The following is a 17,617-nucleotide window of genomic DNA, read 5'->3' as shown; positions in this document are numbered from 1 at the left end:
TAAATTTTTGCTACGTCATGTACACCTATTATAACGTACAAAACTATGTACGTCATAGTTCGTTTTTGTACGTCATAAAATATGATTTTTGTACTAGATGTTCAACAACTCTTCATTATTCTGATTCTGCCTCTGATGTTGGGATGGTATTGAAACAATATGTGCTTCTTCTTCTTCCATATTCTCATTACAATCCATGAATGGTTCTTCTTCTTCCATATTCTCATTACAATCCATGAATGGTTCTTCTTCTTCTNATTACAATCCATGAATGGTTCTTCTTCTTCTATATTCTCATTAGCAAGTTCCATGAATGGTGGAAAGATTCTATTGTATTTCTCTATCATATCATTAAATGCAAGATTAGCAGGCAGAGTGACAGGAGGAATTTTTGTTTTCCAAAATGCATGTTCACAGAGCTCAGGCCACTGTATTCTTTCTACTGGATTCTTTACCAACAGAGAATTGATCAAATTAACAAAGTGTGGACTTGGATGACCAGGAAGAGGTGGAATAGGATCTGAAAGGATGGACTTTGTGTTACTGTATTCTCGTACCAGAAAAGGTGGTCTTCTTGCCCAACATTTGTATAACACACATCCTAGGGCCCATAAGTCTGATTGATAGGAATGAATTCCATCATCATCAAAAAGTTTCGGAGCCATGTAACAGGGTGTTCCGCGTTTTGCCAGTGGTACCTAAAAAGTATACAAACTCAGTATATATTAAATATATTAAAAAAAATGAAATCAAAATTTACAATTGAAACCGAAAGATGCAACCCAGAATCAAGCAAAGAAACATCTTCCTAATCTAATTTCAACCAAATAGCAAGAATGAAAATAGGAATCAAAAATTGCAATTTCAGAATGTAAATGACAAGAATTAAGTATTGGAAAATTAAAGATAAGTAAACATTCAGATCAAACATTAAGAGCAGAAACGTAAATTTGGACAAGAATTCAAAAGAAACTTGAAACTTTATTAAAATCAAGAACTAAATACAAAATTGATACCAGAATTCACCAAAGACTCACGGCCTGTCACTCTCGTGAGTATCCTCAACAAAATCCAGAGAAGAAAGAAAACATAAAGAATTAGACTAACCTACTGAAGAAAGAACTAACTATCTAACTTTGAAACTGAAAAGAACTAAAAAGAACCTAGAAGGAACCAGATTAAAACATTATACAACTCTCCTGTTAATAAGAAACTAAAGGAAAAAGAAAAAAAATCAAACCAAAAAAACTTAGTATAGTAAAACATACCGAGGAAGAATAAGTTGATATATTTTGTAACTCTCTGGCAGATCCAAAATCACATAACTGCAATAATTAAGCAAAGAGTAAGTGCACACTTCATTTCAAATTAGATCAAACTGATTTTAAAAACTAAACCAAGCAATCATGTACCTTTGCACACCCATCTTTATCGAATAGAATATTTGATGGTTTAATATTGGAATGAATTATTCCTTTTGAATATAAAAACNTGTATATCATATCACAAGTGTATATGATAAGAATAATAAAACCTAAAAGTAGAAAATGATAAGAATAATAAAACCTAAAAGTAGAAAAACAGACTAAACTAAGACGGTTGAACCTACTCTAAAGCTTTCACCATGTCATATGCAATGTCATGAATAAAGTCTTCGGAAAACATATTATCTTGCAATTCGTCAATACCAAAAGTTCCCAAGATCTCCAGATTAAAATTCATAAGCATATTTAGATCAGATATGAACATTTTAGACTAAGATGGGGTGAGAAGGAATCAAAAAGCATACAAACAACAAAGAGTCGATGACTATTTTACAAAAGCTATGCATAGCAAAGTAAATATGATTTCCAGGACAACCCAATCCTCAGCAACGGTGCCATTGGTTGAAAAGAGCTTTTTTTAAGCTGTCAAACCAGGCTCTTGAGACCGGTTTCAATCTATAGATTGCCTTAGTTAACTTGCACACATGTTCAGGTTTAGTTAGGTCTACAAATCCTTCTAGTTGATGCATAAACACAGTTTCTTTGAGGTAGCCATTTAAGAATGCATTGTTTATGTCCAGCTGTTTGACCTCCCAATTGAGATGTATTGCAATTGAAAGTATGATTCAAACTGTACTGGCCTTGACAACTGGACTGAAAGTCTCTTCATAGTCCAATCCAGTTGTTTGTTGAAATCCTTTTGCAACTAATCTTGCTTTTCTCCTTTCAATTTTCCCATATGCTTTGTACTTGGTTTTGAAGACTCATTTAGAATCAATGATGTTTTCTTGGTCTTGATATGGTACCAAACCCAAGTTTGATTTGACATGAGTACCTCATACTCATTGTCCATAGCTTTTTTCCATTGTGGCCTTGTGAGTGCTTCTGTGACATTTTCTGGTTCCCTCTCATCTATGCAAGTTTCAGCTAACCTGACATATGGTTGCTTTGGCTTGTGAATTCTAGACTTGTTCAAAGCTAAAACAATGCAGATAACCCTCCAGTATCCGGCTGAGCACTTCGGTCTGCCCATCCATCTCTCGGTGATAGGTCGTGCTCATAAGAAGTTGGGTACCTTGCAGCCTAAACAATTCCTTCCAAAAGAGATTCAAGAAGGTAGGATCCCGTTCCCTAACAAATGATGTTGGTACCCCCATGAAGCCTAACAATTTCCCTTAAAAAAACCTCTGCTATGGACTTGACTGTGTAAGGATGTTTGATGGATATGAAATGCCCACATTTTCTCAGGCGATCTACCACTACCAATATTGCGTCATAGCCATGAGATTTGGGTAACCTCACAATAAAGTCCATGTTGACTTCCTCCCATATTGCTTGAGGAATGGGTAATGGTTGTATCAAGCCTTGAGGTGATAATGCTAGGTACTTGTGCTGCAGGCAAACCAAGTATGCCGCCACAAAATCAGTCACTGATTTCTTCATGCCAATCCAATACAGTGACTACGCTACTTTTTTGTAAGTTCTGCACACCCCTAAATGTCCCCCGGTAGGGGTGGCATGAAACTCGGCCAACAAGCGTGGAATCCAGGCCGACTGGGTAGATAACACTAATCGACCCTTGTAATGGAGACGGGTCATGCTCTAATGTATAAGTTGGGTGAGAATTGGGGTCTGCCCTCACCTCTTTTATCATTTTTTTCAGGGCCAGGTCCTCCTCTACTTCATTCAACACCTCCTTAAATTCTTGCTACTAGGGTCTGGCAACCATCCTTGACTCCTTAACCCCTCCCTCCGTTTACTCCCCTTCCTAGATAGGGCATCAGCCACCCTATTGGAAGCTCCTGTTTTGTAGATTATCTTAAGCTCATAGCCCAGTAACTTAGCCAACCAATTTTATTGGTTCTGGGTTGTAATCCTCTGCTCCAGCAGGAACTTTAGGCTTCGTTAGTTTGTAGAAACAACAAATTTTTAGCCAAGAAGATACGGCCGCTAGTGTTGGATGGCAAGGACTACGACCATCAACTCCTTTTCATAGATTGACTTGGAGAGAGAGGATTCCGATAAAACTTTGTTAAAATAAGCAATGGGCTTTTTATTTTGTGATTGGACTGCCCCCACCCCTCTACTAGAAGCGTCACACTCCACATGAAACGTTTGTGCGAAGTCCGGCAAGGACAACACAAGGGTTGTGGTAATAGCCTCCTTTAAGGCCTTCATGGCAGTTACTCCCTATTGTGACCAACCGAATTGCCCTTTCTTCAGCAGATCAATCAATGGCTTCGCTATCTTGCCTTAATCTCTTGTAACCTCATGTAGTAGCCTGTAAGGCCTAAGAAGCCTCTAAACTCTTTAATGTTTTTAGGTTCAGGCCAATCTACCACTGCTGACACCTTCTCACTATCAATTTACACCCTTGATTCTGAAATCATGTGACCTAGATATCTGATGTGCCTCCTCCCAACTTCGCACTTCTTCTTGTTTGCAAAGAACTGTTGGTGGGCCAACGTTTCTAGCAACTTTCTGAGGTGCCTCCTATGCTCTTCCCATGTCCTACTGTAAATCATTACATTGTCAAAGAAAACTAGGACACTCTGTCTATGAAAAGGCCTCAAAATGGTGTTCATCATGCACTGGAAAGTGGCAGGGACATTGGAAAGCCCGAAAGGCATAACCAAGAAATTGTAGTGACCTTGATGAGTTCTGAATGTTGTTTTCTAGATGTCCTCCTCCCTCATGCGAATTTGATGGTGTCCAGCTCTCAAATCCACTTTCGAAAAATATGTTGCACCCTGAAGCTCATATAGCAATTCTTCAATCACCCGTATTTGAGTTGATAGGTAGTGACTAAACATCTTTTATAGGTAACCCATTTTTTATTTTTTATTTTTCATTTTGTAGTCGCCTAACATATATTTATTTGTTTCGTTAGTTATACAAAAAGTTAGAAAAAAGAATTTTAGCTTATGACCATAGAAAATTGTGAGAGATTGTACCTGGACTTTTCGCGAGATTCATCATAAAATCATTATTTAAACAACAAATTATATAAAATAAATTTATATTTAGATAAGTTAAGTACAAATGATTAACATACTATTAAGCCGTCTAAATCTTAATGTGGAAAATAAAAAGAATTAAAGTTAACTAAAAGCAAGTTGATGAAGAGTATGTGAGTAGTTTTTTCTTGTTTCACCAATCATATTTTAATCTTTGAAACAACCTTAATCTAAGTTTGTCGAGAAGTGAACCTTTTACCTTGTGCTGAATTCATCTCTAAACAAAATATGTCTCCTTACATTAACAAAAACATAAAAGAGAAAAACACTTTGTAATAATCTCTCCTCTCTCTAGGAATGTTACTGAGTTTCTTCCCTTTCTCGCTAATTATGCAATGCTCATTTATATATTTGTATATTAAGAAAAACAACCTTATCAATTGGCATGGGCCCCCAATATATATAAGCATCACCAAAAATCCGAGATCCCTGAAGGGAACAAAGTCTACGATTTTCTTCCTCCTAAGATCAAAATTTTCTCACACTTCGTTGTCATACTAATACTACTGTACTCAATAAGGTGGATAAATATCACATCAGCCTTTAGCCCCTCTCATCTCGTTGTCTTTAATGTTCTTAAATCAAAATTAAAATAAATAAAAAACTACATTTCTAAAATTCATGTATGGGAGAATTTGAAGCCGGCATTGCCGAGTTCACACTCCAATAACAGATCTTGAATTTTCTGCAAAACGTTAAAATTTTACATAGAAACTGCAAAAGCTCCTATGAGTGATCTTCAGGTCAATAATAAAGGCAAAACTATAATATAAGATATTGCTATACGAAAACAATCATTGTCTTTCCTCTTGATTCCAATAAAAATAAATCTTATAAAAATATCAGTGATACTTATTATGTCTGGCTGACTCTCCTATTAATTATTGAATAATCATTGAAAGTGTCTTCTAAACAATTTATTTCCACAGGTTTATCATTAGTTGCTTCAACTTAAGAAAGTGGTTGTGATTAAAAAATCAAAATCAAAAGTATAATTTTAACTATCGTTGCAATGCATTGCATAAAAAAGAACACATTTTTACCATAAAATTCCCCAAAAGTTCTGATTTTTTTTTCCCCTTTAATTGTTTTGCTATGTACCCTGACATTTATAATCAATTTAGTTTGTTGTTGTATAGCTTTTGTTTAACAGGCTGCAGCTTTTACAGATCTCTACTATGAAAAGGAAACAAGTTAAAGAGAAGCATATCCCTCTAGTGCGTTTGGGGTTCATGATGACCCTTTAACAACTTTATTGCTTGGAATATGTCCCGAAGGCGACATTTATATATTTTTGCCCCACAGCCATGAAGGATCTGAGATTGTAGAATTGGTGAAGAAGATATTTGAAATTCCTAACTTGTGAAAGGTATTATATTTATATGGATGCAAACAATTGGGCAGTAATCGTGGGATTAATTGACGGATAAGATAAGTGCGTGGTCCAGAAAAAGATAGCAATTCGCTTGTTTGTATTGTTGTTTTTATACTGCAAACTACCAATCACGAGAGGGACCAATTTTTCAAATTGGGTAAACCATGTTACAAAGCAACCCCTTCTTCTTCTCGACTTGTGTTACTTGTATACTTTTATGAAGAAGGGAAATTCAAAAATATACTTCTTGCACTTTCAAATAATCTGTACTGTTTATGATAGCTTATTTATGTCAAATTTTTTATACCCTGGTCTTGCAAATCTTTTATTAATTATTCTTGTGTATTTTGATCAGCACTAGACAGGTAAGCGAGTCTGATTAAATTGAATATTCCATAGGCAAATTGATTTTGGATATGAATTCTTTTTGTTGGTGAGTTTCTCTCTCTTGCAATAAATGGTGACAAGCATCCAGGAATCTAGTGCTTTTTGCTTGCTGAAATGGTGAAGGGCTTAGGCAAAGAGAAAGGAGTGTGAACAGTAGGAGTTGGTGGTGGTAGGAGAAGAAGGGGAATTAAATTAAAATAAAAGAAAGGGAGGAGCATGTGGGGTTGATATAGGGCAGTGTTTCACTGAAAACCAGGGAGCATAATTCATAGTTTTCTTTCTATTCAGTGTAGAGTAGTAGAGTGCCCTTTTTCAAGCGAATGTGCAGTGTTACACGTGTAAGAGACCATCTTTTATGCATTTCTATGGTCCTTTTTTTTGGAAGATACCTTTCACATCAGTTACATAAGGTTTGCTGTTTGGTGTGATGGGTGGAGTTAAATCGTCCATTGGGATGATGCTTTTTCCCTAGCTGCAGTTTCTGGTTCAGTGGCTTGGTTTTTTCCCTGGAAGTTGCAGCAGTGGAAGTGTAAGTTGCTGAATGTTTTTTAAGGAAACTGTTGCTTTAGTCACATTCTGCATCCATCAATTTCACCGGGTATTGCTGTTCCTCAATTATTGCACTGGCAATGTACTAAGCCTAGTTGGTTCCCAATTATTGAATCATTTTGTGATCTGTTTTATCAGAAGTGGGTCTATACTTTTCCCCATATATGTGGTCTGAATCATGTGAGTTGTAAGGTAATGTGGGACTTAAAGTTTGCTGGTTTTGTTTTCTAACTTTTGGTTTTCAGTTGCAGAGGTGCCAGAGAATCCGATCTCACAGGAATGGGTGAGGAGGAAATTTCTGTTTTGGATAGAGTTGGGTGTGACAACAAGACTGACACTGAAAGCATGTATCCCATGTATTTTGGTGTTTCTTGTGCATTCTTTGCGCTCCAAGTCCTCACAGAAGTGCCACAAGTTGAAGTTCAAAAATGGTGTAAAATCCGTGACACCATGCTTCAAGGGAGTGCTCAGCTGTTGGGGTTGGTGGTGTGGAAGCTTCAGAATGGGGGAGAGTTCCGATTCAAAAGTGCTGAGAGAGAAATTGAGAATCTGAAAAGGATGCGGCACGAGGATGCCAAGGCCAATGAGAAAGTTGTGGGAATCTTTGCAGCACAAGAGCAAAGCTGGTTGAGTGAAAGGAGGAGACTCCGCCAGCAGATTGGGGCTCTACTGACTGAGTTGAGAGTTTTTGAGAGAAACAAGGATGCTGCTATTTGTGAATTGAATCAGAAATTGAAGGACATGGAGGCTTTGGTGGAGTCAAGAGACAAGGAGATGGAACAGGAGGAGCAGAGGAGGAAGGAGCTAGAAGAAAAGCTCAACAATCTTGAGAAGGATGCCGAAGAAATGAGAGACTCCGCCAGGCGTGAAGCTCAAGAGCATTCTTCTGATCTAAGGAAGCACAAAACTGCTTTCATTGAACTGGTGTCAAACCAGAGACAGCTTGAGGCTGAACTTGGTCGCGCAGTTAAGCAAGTGGAAGCTACTAGACAAGAACTTGCTTCTGTAGTGGATAAGAAGGAGGAATCAGATTTGATGGTCCAGAAGTTGTCTTTGGAGATTGCAAAATTTCACAAAGATTTGGAACAGAAGGATAAAATTTTGTCAGCTATGTTGAGGAAATCTAAATTGGATACTGCAGAGAAGCAAATGCTGTTAAAGGAGGTCAAGTTATCGAAAGCTAGGAGGAAGCAAGCAGAGCAGGAGACACAACGATGGAAGGCAGTTTCAGAAGGCAAACATGAACGACATTCCTTAAAAAGCATGTTGGTGAACTTGAGTTCAAGGATGGATGTTTTCCCTAGTGCTAGAGGTATGCAGCATGGTTCCACAGGCTCCTCACACATTGCAAATGAACCAGACCAACCTTCTCCGTTTCCTGATCACTATTCGCAGCAAAGAATTGGAGACTTGTGTAAGACTAAACTCTTCCATCTTGTATCTGATTTTATTTCTTGCTAGTATACAGAGTTTCGTTGACCCTTTCTCCCATTATTCGGTCTTCAGCTATTCCTGCTAATGCTAAACGTTTGGAGGATTGGATGCGAGCTGAGGCAGAAAGGTATGCAACCTTGATTAAACAGAGGCATCATTTAGAGCTAGATGCTTTTGCTGAACAAATGCAGCTCAAAGAAGAGAAAGTTGAGGCATTTCGCTGGCAGTTGTTGAGGACAGAATTAGAAATGAAACAGATGCAGGCACATGTGGAGGAGCTGGTCAAGGATGTGACACAGTTGAGACATGACAAGATGAGATTAGAGACCTTACTGTTGGAGAAAGAAGATGAACTGACTTCCCTGCAAGAGAAACTTGTATCAAAATTAAGGCCCTCAAAAAGTAACTCAACTTTCCCTCCACAATCTTCAGAACTAGTTCAAGATGGTGTCTGGTCAAAAGTGAAGGTTGTCAAGAGAAAGCCAGGTGAGAAAGTGCTAGAAATGATTGAAAATTCAGTTGAGGAAGATTGTGAGAAGGAAGTACACTGTCTGCACCATGACCAACCTAACAATGGTAGTTTACTTGTTCAATCTCCAGAAAATGAGATTGAAGAAGAAGAAAAAAATGTTTCCAGGGAGGATAGTGCTACTCCAAATAAAGTAGAAGCCGATGCTTCTGAAAAGATAGCATCTACCAGCCAGACCCCCAGTTCAACAAAACAGTCCCTATGGAAGATGGATCTTCATGCTCTTGGAGTATCTTACAAGATCAAGAGGCTGAAGCAGCAACTGCTTCTAGTTGAAAGGTTAACAGGAAAACAAGCGAATGAAGAGCAAGCAGAAATCAGTGAAGATAGTAAAGTTGGTATGAAAGCATATCTGTCCTTGATTACTCTGCTGAATAAACAAGTTGCAAGATATCAATCCCTTCAAGAGAAGACAGATGATCTTTGCAAACGGATGGTAAGCATTAATTCTATACAGTTCCATTATCTTTATATTCCTGTGAACATTTTTGGCATCTTTTTGATACCCTTTTACGAAAAAGAAAAATGGAGCAATGATTATAAACTCTAGTGTCCAACTCCATTTGGCATTGCAAAGTTGAACATGAATGAATGATTTGTTGCACATTATTTCAGCACGGGAATGAGCTGTATGCAAGCCGTGGAGATTTGAATGGCGCAAGAGCAAAGGAGAAAACATCAACACTGGAGCAGTTCCTAGAGGAGACATTTCAACTACAGAGGTACATAGTTGCAACAGGACAAAAATGGATGGAAATTCAGTCGAAGATTGTTTGTGGGTTTGTTGGGGTGGCAGAAGAGATGCAGAAAAGTTCTGGCATTGACATGAACCGGTTTGCCGACAGTATTAAAAACCTGTTCCATGAAGTTCAAAGAGGTCTTGAAGTTAGGACAGCTAGAATTATAGGAGATCTTGAGGGAACACTAGCTCGTGAAGGAATGACATGTTTGAGAAGGTAGCAACGAATTCATGTGTTTATTTGTCTATACTATACCTATTACTCTACTTTATAACACCAAAGATTCAAACTTTCATGATTTTTCCTGTCTCCTTGGTTGACTTCAACCCACCTTATTAAAAACTGACAACAAAACACCAATCTAAACTTCCTTATCTTATGGCCTTAAATATTTTGCTGTCTGTTAGGTTCGATAAATTAATGAAGATTTTAGTGCATTCTTGTTTTATTTCAAAAATTTCCTATTAATTCCCATTTATAACATACCTACCTATCATTATGTCGCTGACAAGCTCCCCCCAGAAAGAGGTATACTTTTGTAAATAATATAAAATCTGTGAGCATTTTCACTTTAAAAGTACGGTCTGTGAAATACTGGAATATCATGACATTAAGATCTTTCCGAATAATTAATTAAAATTTTTTGTTAAACTTTTGGTAATAGCATAAGTTTTGATTAGACTACGTGAAATATTTTCATTTTGTTGAAATAATACTGTGTAATGGTATATATTTGAAACAAAATATAAAATAGTCGTAAAAGTATAAATTTTTATATTTTTTAAGAAAAGAAAAAAATGAAAAAAAAAAATAGTATTAAATAAATGTAAAAAATTTAGGTGTGTCAAAAATTTATTTTTTAATAATATCACGAATAAATAAATAAGGTTGCTATATGGTATATATGGGATATGATAGCTAAGTGATGTAACAAGTTCTCTCTTTTTCTAAAAAGTTGTGATGGAACAAATCTCATATCTCTTTCTTTTCCCCCATCTAGCTTTCAAATTGGAAAGTAGAAGAAAAGCATAAAGGAAAAAAGAACTGAAAAGTTTGAACCCATAAAAGTGAGTTTCATTTTGGGGTGGTGAAAGTGTGGAAAAGACGTGTTCATTACAACATACTAATATCGTCCTTTATTGGGCCATTATCCATTGGATGAGTCCTCTAATTTATCTTCTTGGGCTTTCAAACCATACAATATTTAATTATAATATAGTTTGGCTCAATACAATGAATATCTTCTTCTTACACTTCAAATAAACATTATGGTATTTGAGACTATTAATATGTTTATAATAATACATTAATTCGCCAATAAATATGATGTGGATATTTGAAAAGTAAGGCAGTTTGTGGTATAAGTTGATTTTCCCGTTCAATTAGTAAGTTGCTTTAAGAGAAAAACATTAAAGGAAAGTAATATTGGATTAGCATTATTAAGTTGAAAATAACTAGAAAACAAGCCCACTTTGATTATTTTTCCCCCTTTAAGTGGCTTATCACTTCAACTTGATCTGCTTTTTTTTCTTCTTCTTTATCTTCTTTGCATACAATGTTTATCTGTTTTCAGTGTCGCACTACGGAGGAAAAAGAAGCAATAATAATTTTGAGAGAAAAGAAAAGGAAAAAAAGACAAGAAAATAGCATACATTTTTAATAGTAGATACTTTGGAAAAATAGCATACATTTATTCTTCCCCACCAACTCTATGGCTATGGTACTTTCATATTCTCAGCTGATGTACAAATCTATAAATGAGACAGTTTCACGAATCCTAAGCTTATATTTTAATAATATTGGTGATGTGTCTTTCACTGAATTATCTATTGAAAGATTTATTAGTGATATAGAAAAGAAGGTCAGTCTTAGTTTTTATGAGTAAGGATTTAGATAAGTGAATTTCATTATGATGAATAAAATACAAGTAAATGATGTTTTTAGTCGAGAGAAAGTATCAACATGAATGGATTCAAAGATAGTATTGTTAGAATTCATGAATGAATTTTAGTTTCAGTAAATAAATATGATAAAGTTGAGTATAGTATAAAAAAATTCATAAATTTATTATTTTAAAGTTTTGGATTAAAAAAATTCTTTATGTGATTTGAACTTGTGTGTTTGAAGATTTAAGTATCAGTGACTTATTAGTAAAATTACTTTTATGTTATAAATTTATACATACAGAAATATTGTAATTCTTTTCAATTTGCATATTAATTGGTCTAGAAAAACTTTTTTATTTGTTTTCTTTTATACCAGCTATAATTTACTAGTATCGAAAGTGGAACAATGGTAATTAGAAGTTTTTTTATACCATTTTGATCCAGAATTGATATAAAAAGTAGCACGATAATAAAACTTCAATAAATTATAAAATTTTTCTATAGTGGTTGGTTGGATTTAAAATCGGTATAGGAAGTAGCGCATTCACAACACTGTAAAAAAATTATAAAGTTCTTTTATATCGATTGGACCCCTACTATAAAAATTGATGAAATTACCGATGAAAATAAATTCGTCAATATATTTGAATTATCGACGATTTTTTGAAATTTTAATTACTGACAAATTTTATCAATGAAAACATTTAACTACAATTCATTACTAATAAATATCTTATTTATTGACAGAATAATTTATCAATAAATTTGTCACTAAAAAGAACAAAATATTTTCTATCCAAATCTCGTGTTCAGTGTCAACATATACCTCTTTTCTTTATCTTCTCTCATGTACACTAGGTTGAAGACCAAGTAGGCGACCAACATCACTAATGAGATATTCTTTCCGTTCTATAATATTTGTGTTTCAGCTTCTCTAGCAAGCTGCTGTCATGTCGTCGTAATAGTGTGGTTGAGAACATCATTGGCGCCAATTGTAACACTCCGACAACTTACAGGGAATATTGACTGCCTCACACATCAACAAGAGGCTTTCCAATGTGTTTTGTCCTTACTCGCACATTTTCGGGAAAACTTCCCAGAAGGTCACCCATCCCTAAATTACTTCAGGCTAAGTTGTCGGGGCATTACAAGTGGTATCAGAGCTTAGCTTCTCCCAGCACGCTTAGCCTGAAGTAATTTAGGGATGGGTGACCTTTTAGGAAGTTTTCCCAGAAAGTGTGCGAGTGAGGACAAAGCACATTAGAAAGTCTCGTGTTGATGCATGGGGGCAGTCAATATTCCCTATAAGTTGTTGGGGCGTTACAAGTGGTATCAAAGCCTAGCCTCTCCCAGTACGGTGTGGTTCGAGGACGAACCAAGCGGAAGCTGGTGAGCATGTGACACCCGAGCACTAACGAGGGCGGGGAGTGATCGCCTGTGCAAGAGGCACGAAGTGCGAAAGACACAAACAAAGAACAGCTCCTAGCAGGCTTCTAGTGGAAGGGGCACATGGAAGAATCGAACGTACACCAGAATGAGAGGAATCTAGAGACTGTATAGGTATGAGACTATACGGTTGAAGGATAAATTAAAGGAATTGATTTGGCTTAACAAATGCATTTGCTTTTCGTTAGCCTAACCCATAAGAACTCCATGGTTAAGCATGCTTAGCCTGGAGTAATTTAGGGATGGGTGACTTTTTGGGAAGTTTTCCTGGAAAGTATGTGAGTGTTGAAGCGTGGGGGCAGTCAATATTCCCTGTAAGTTGTCGAGGCGTTACAAGTGGTAGAGGGATGTAGAGATTGTATAGGTATGAGACTATACGGTTGAAGGATAACTTATAGGAATTGATTTGGCTACTCATATCAACAAATGCATTTGCTTTTCGGTAGCTTAACCCATAAGAACTCTATGGTTAAGTGTGCCTAGCCTGGAGTAATTTAGGGATGGGTGACCTTCTGGGAAGTTTTCCTAGAAAGTGTGCGAGTGAGGATAAAACACATTGGAAAGCCTCGTGTTGATGCGTGGAGGCAATCAATATTCCCTGTAAGTTGCCGAGGGCTATCGATATTTTATTGATGGATTTTTGTGTTGGTAACAAAAATTTTGTTGATAAAATTTACCAATAAGAATTTTACTGACGAATTTTTTTGCCATCGGTAATCCATCATTATAATTTTAGTTTACCAACGGATTTTAAGCATTATCAATGAATTTTAGTCATTAATAATATGAATTTTTCTTGTAATGTCAGACTGGTATAAAAAGTGATATAGTGATAAAATTGTAATAAATGACAAAACTTTTTTATACAAGTTATACCAAAAATCGATATAAAAAGTAATGTGGTGACACTTATAATATTAGATAAAACTTTCTATACGCTTTTTCATTTGAATGAAAAATGTGTTTTCTTTCCATTCCTCGTGAAACTCCAATAGTCGTTAAAGTTTTTCTTTATCGTTCTCAAAGTCCTTGATTTTTCTTCCCCCTCACCATCATCTTCTACCTCCATACCCACAAAAATGCAAAAGCAGAGAAGGGGACGTTTGCCACAAATCATTCGCCCCCTCTCGACAACATTTGTCAAAGCCTTTGCTATCCCTAAGTACCGACACCGTTAATAATTGTTTCTCTAATAAACTAGGAAGGATTCCAATGGTAGAGACAACAACTTCACCGACCACTTGTTTCACTTTGTGCACCACCGAAAGCACTTCTTGCATATTAAACTTAGGGGCAAAAGCGAGAAACTACCACAATAAATATCTCTGACATTTAAAAGTAATATTACAATGTAACAAGAGAGAGAAATGTAAACGTGATGAGAGTTTTAGAGAGAGAAAGGGCAGAGAGACGCTCTGCTAGGGTTTCCCCCCTTCCACCACTGACACGGCCAAAGCCACACATCGGAACAAACAGAGACTAAGACAAAGAGCTAATGACAACGCAAACAAGGTACTGAATAACCTCTCAAGTTTTTCATTAACTTTGAAAGTATGTGATTATAGCTTTTTATACATGAAATGAATTGAATGCAACTGAATATAGCTCTGTTTTTGTTTATTTCAACACTCCTCCTAAACAAAAACTTTAAAAACATGATTTTTCGAAGAAAACCCTCTTTTTCACCGATTGAATCGGTGAAAACTCCATCTCCTCCGTTTTTGCACCTTTTCCACCAATTAATAATCGGTAAAAATGCTTCCTTTGAGCTTAAAAACGTTTTTCATCGAACAAACTTATGAAAAAACATCTTCCTCCGAGCCCACCTTCTTCCTACAATGCAAACCCTAGGTTTTCATAACCCCTTTCAGCTGATCTTCACCGATCTCCACTCTCCTTACTCCGATATGCTTTCTCAGAACTAGAAAGTGTTCACCTTTAAGTGCCTTAGTGAGTATATCTGTAATCTGGTCTTCGGATCTGCAGTATATCACTTCGAGCTTCCCTTTGCTGACTTGTTCCCTGATGTAATGGAACCGAGTCTTGATTTGTTTACTCCTCCCATGTGACGTAGGATGTTTGGCCAATTCTATGGCTGACTTGTTGTCCACAAGCAGTCTGACCTTCCCCGCTAACTCCATCTTCAACTCTTCCATCAAAGAACACAACCAAGCTACCTGACAAGTGGATTCACAGGCAGCAATGTATTTTGCCTCACAGGATGAAAGAGCCACTACTGGTTCCTTTGTAGAGCTCCATGAAATTAATGCTCCTCTCAGGAAAAACACATACCCAGCAGTACTCTTCCTATCATCCTTATCTCCGCACCAATCTGAGTCTGAGTAAGCATTAATTCATACCTCTCTTCCTGGTTCGCCTTTTGTCAACAATATTCCAAAGGTGTATGTACCTTTTAAGTACCTCATGATTCGTTTAATAGCCTTCAAATGGGAAGTTCTTGGATTCTACATAAACATGCTAATAAAACCTACACTATAGCTGATGTCTGGCCTAGTATTACATAGATATCTTAGGCTCCCAACCATCTTCCTGTATTCAATAGGCTCAACTGCTTCTTCTTCAGGATCCTTCTCAAGCTTCAAACCCACCTCTGCTGGAGTATTAGCAGAGTCGCACCGAAGCATGTCAAACTTGGTTAACATGTCCAATGCATATCTGGACTGATGCATCAAAGTTCCACAATCAGTTTTGGTAAATTCAATCCCAAGGAAGTAGCTTAACCGCCCCAAATCACTCATTTCGAATTCCTGTAACATTTGGAACTTGAAATCATAGATTTTCTCCTCACTACTCCCTTTGATTAGCAGATCATCCACATACAAACACACTATTAACTTCTCTTCTCTCCCATTATGCTGACAACACTGAACATACACTCCATGTTCAGAAGCACACTTCTCAAACCCAATGCTGCTCATAAATCCATCTATTATCTGGTTTCAGACCCTTGGAGCCTGCTTAAGCTCATACAAAGCCTTCTTTAGTCTGTACTGTAACGCTCCGGCAACTTACAGGGATTGCTGACTGCCCCCACACATCAACACGAGGCTTTCCAGTGTACTTTCTCCTCACTCACACACTTTTCCAGAAAACTTCACGGAAGGTCACCCATCCCATAATTACTCTAGGCTAAGCACGCTTAACCATGGAGTTCTTATGAGTTAGGCTACCGAAAAGCAAATGCATTTGTTTTTCGATAGCCTAACTCATAAGAACTCCATGGTTAAGCGTGCTTAGCCTAGAGTAANTATGGGATGGGTGACCTTCCGGGAAGTTTTCTCGGAAAGTGTGTGAGTGAGGACAAAGCACACTGGAAANCCTCGTGTTGATGTGTGGGGGNAGTCANCANTCCCTGTAAGTTGCCGGGGCGTTACAAATGGTATCAAAGCCTAGCCTCTCCCAGTACGGTGTGGTTCGAGGACGAACCATGCGGAAGCTGGTGGGCATGTGACACCCGGGCACTGACGAGGGCGGGGAGTGATCGCCAGTGCAAGAGGCATGGACAAGGAGCGACTCCTGGCAGGCTTCTAGTGGAAGGGGCACGTGGACGAATCGAACATACACCAGAATGAGAGGGATCTAGAGACTGTATAGGTATGAGACTATACAGTTGAAGGATAACTTAAAGGAATTGATTTGGCTACTCATATCAACAAATGCATTTGCTTTTCGGTAGCCTAACTCATAAGAACTCCATGGTTAAGCGTGCTTAGCCTAGAGTAANTATGGGATGGGTGACCTTCCGGGAAGTTTTCTCGGAAAGTGTGTGAGTGAGGACAAAGCACACTGGAAAGCCTCGTGTTGATGTGTGGGGGCAGCCAACAGTCCATGTAAGTTGCCGGGGCGTTACATGTACACCCTGTCTGGATGTCTTTTGTCTTCAAATCCCTGAGGCTGAGTACTATAAACTTCTTCCAGGTTACCATTCAAGAAAACAGAATTTCAAAATGTAGGTGGTTGTCAGCACAACCTCACCCCATAGGAAATTAGGCAGCCCTTTACTTTTCAGCATACACCTAACCATATTGAATATGGTTTTGTTCTTCCTTTCTGCTGCCCCATTGTGTTGTGGTGTGTAGGGAGGGGTAAATTCATGCATTATCCCCTAATTTTCATAGTAGTCTTTGAAATAATTTCCTCCTCCATCTGTTCTCAAAACTTTCAGCTTCTTCTCACTTTGCCTTTCAACTACATTTTTAAACTTCTAAAACTTCTGTAACACCTCCCCCTTTCTTCTTAACAAGTAGACCCAACATTTCCTGGTACAATCATCAATGAACAATAAGAAATACCTGCTGCTCCCAGGCGTTTCTACTTGAATAGGGTCACACACATATGAATATACCACCCCAAGCTTCTCTGTAGATTTCTGGGGTAAGAATTTTTGAAAACTGCCCCTGGTCTGCTTGCATTGGATGCATTCCTTACAAACTATTTCTAGGATGTCCACCTTTGGTAAGCCAATTAACATACTCTTTTGGCTTATCTGAGATGGATCTTTAAAGTTTAGGTGTCCAAATCTGAGGTGCCACAACCATTCTTCCTTGCTCTCTGTTGCAGTAAAACAGTGATGATTTATTGCCTCCATCACCACCTTAACCATTCTATTCTGTGACAACTGGGCGTGCACAACAATCTTCCTATTCTGGTTGAAAATACTGAGGCAATTGTTCTCCATTTTCATTATGTAACCCTTCTGCAAAAGCTACCCCAAGCTTAGCAAATTGGTCTTCAAGCCAGGTACATACA

The 17,617-nt window shown here is 37.4% G+C and overlaps 2 protein-coding genes across 5 annotated transcripts; one reads left to right on the top strand and one right to left on the bottom strand.

Moving 5' to 3' along the window:
- Positions 1-101: 101 nt before the first annotated feature.
- Positions 102-2,927, bottom strand: LOC106774687 (CBL-interacting serine/threonine-protein kinase 5-like). Its single transcript, XM_014661732.1, has 4 exons — positions 2,636-2,927; positions 2,320-2,462; positions 1,269-1,325; positions 102-698 (listed from the first exon to the last, which is right to left on the bottom strand). The coding sequence occupies exons 1-4, from the start codon at positions 2,925-2,927 to the stop codon at positions 102-104; spliced, it is 1,089 nt and encodes a 362-aa protein (XP_014517218.1).
- Positions 2,928-5,448: 2,521 nt separating this feature from the next.
- On the top strand, positions 5,449-9,815 carry LOC106775875 (myosin-11). Of its 4 annotated transcripts, none has more exons than XM_022786662.1 (4): positions 5,449-5,870; positions 7,064-8,226; positions 8,319-9,211; positions 9,391-9,815. In XM_022786662.1, exons 2-4 carry the CDS (start codon positions 7,092-7,094, stop codon positions 9,733-9,735), a joined length of 2,373 nt encoding a protein of 790 aa, XP_022642383.1. In that variant the 5' UTR covers positions 5,449-5,870; positions 7,064-7,091; the 3' UTR covers positions 9,736-9,815. The 4 variants fall into 4 exon arrangements, with proteins under 4 accessions (XP_022642383.1, XP_014518593.1, XP_014518594.1 ...); XM_014663107.2 differs by having other exon boundaries at positions 7,058-8,226; XM_014663108.2 differs by lacking the exon at positions 5,449-5,870 and adding an exon at positions 5,900-6,792.
- The last annotated feature ends 7,802 nt before the right edge of the window (positions 9,816-17,617 follow it).

The sequence above is a fragment of the Vigna radiata genome, chromosome 10, assembly GCF_000741045.1.
Source record: "Vigna radiata var. radiata cultivar VC1973A chromosome 10, Vradiata_ver6, whole genome shotgun sequence".
Taxonomy (NCBI): Eukaryota; Viridiplantae; Streptophyta; class Magnoliopsida; order Fabales; family Fabaceae; genus Vigna; species Vigna radiata.
This window is presented reverse-complemented; position numbering and strand designations above follow the sequence as displayed.

Bases quoted from the DNA above. Each gene is read 5' to 3' on its own strand.
- LOC106775875 (XM_022786662.1), top strand. From the start codon at position 7,092: ATGGGTGAGGAGGAAATTTCTGTTTTGGATAGAGTTGGGTGTGACAAC. The intron at 8,227-8,318 runs GTAAGACTAAAC...TTCGGTCTTCAG, and splicing joins GCAAAGAATTGGAGACTTGT to CTATTCCTGCTAATGCTAAA. The intron at 9,212-9,390 runs GTAAGCATTAAT...ACATTATTTCAG, and splicing joins ATGATCTTTGCAAACGGATG to CACGGGAATGAGCTGTATGC.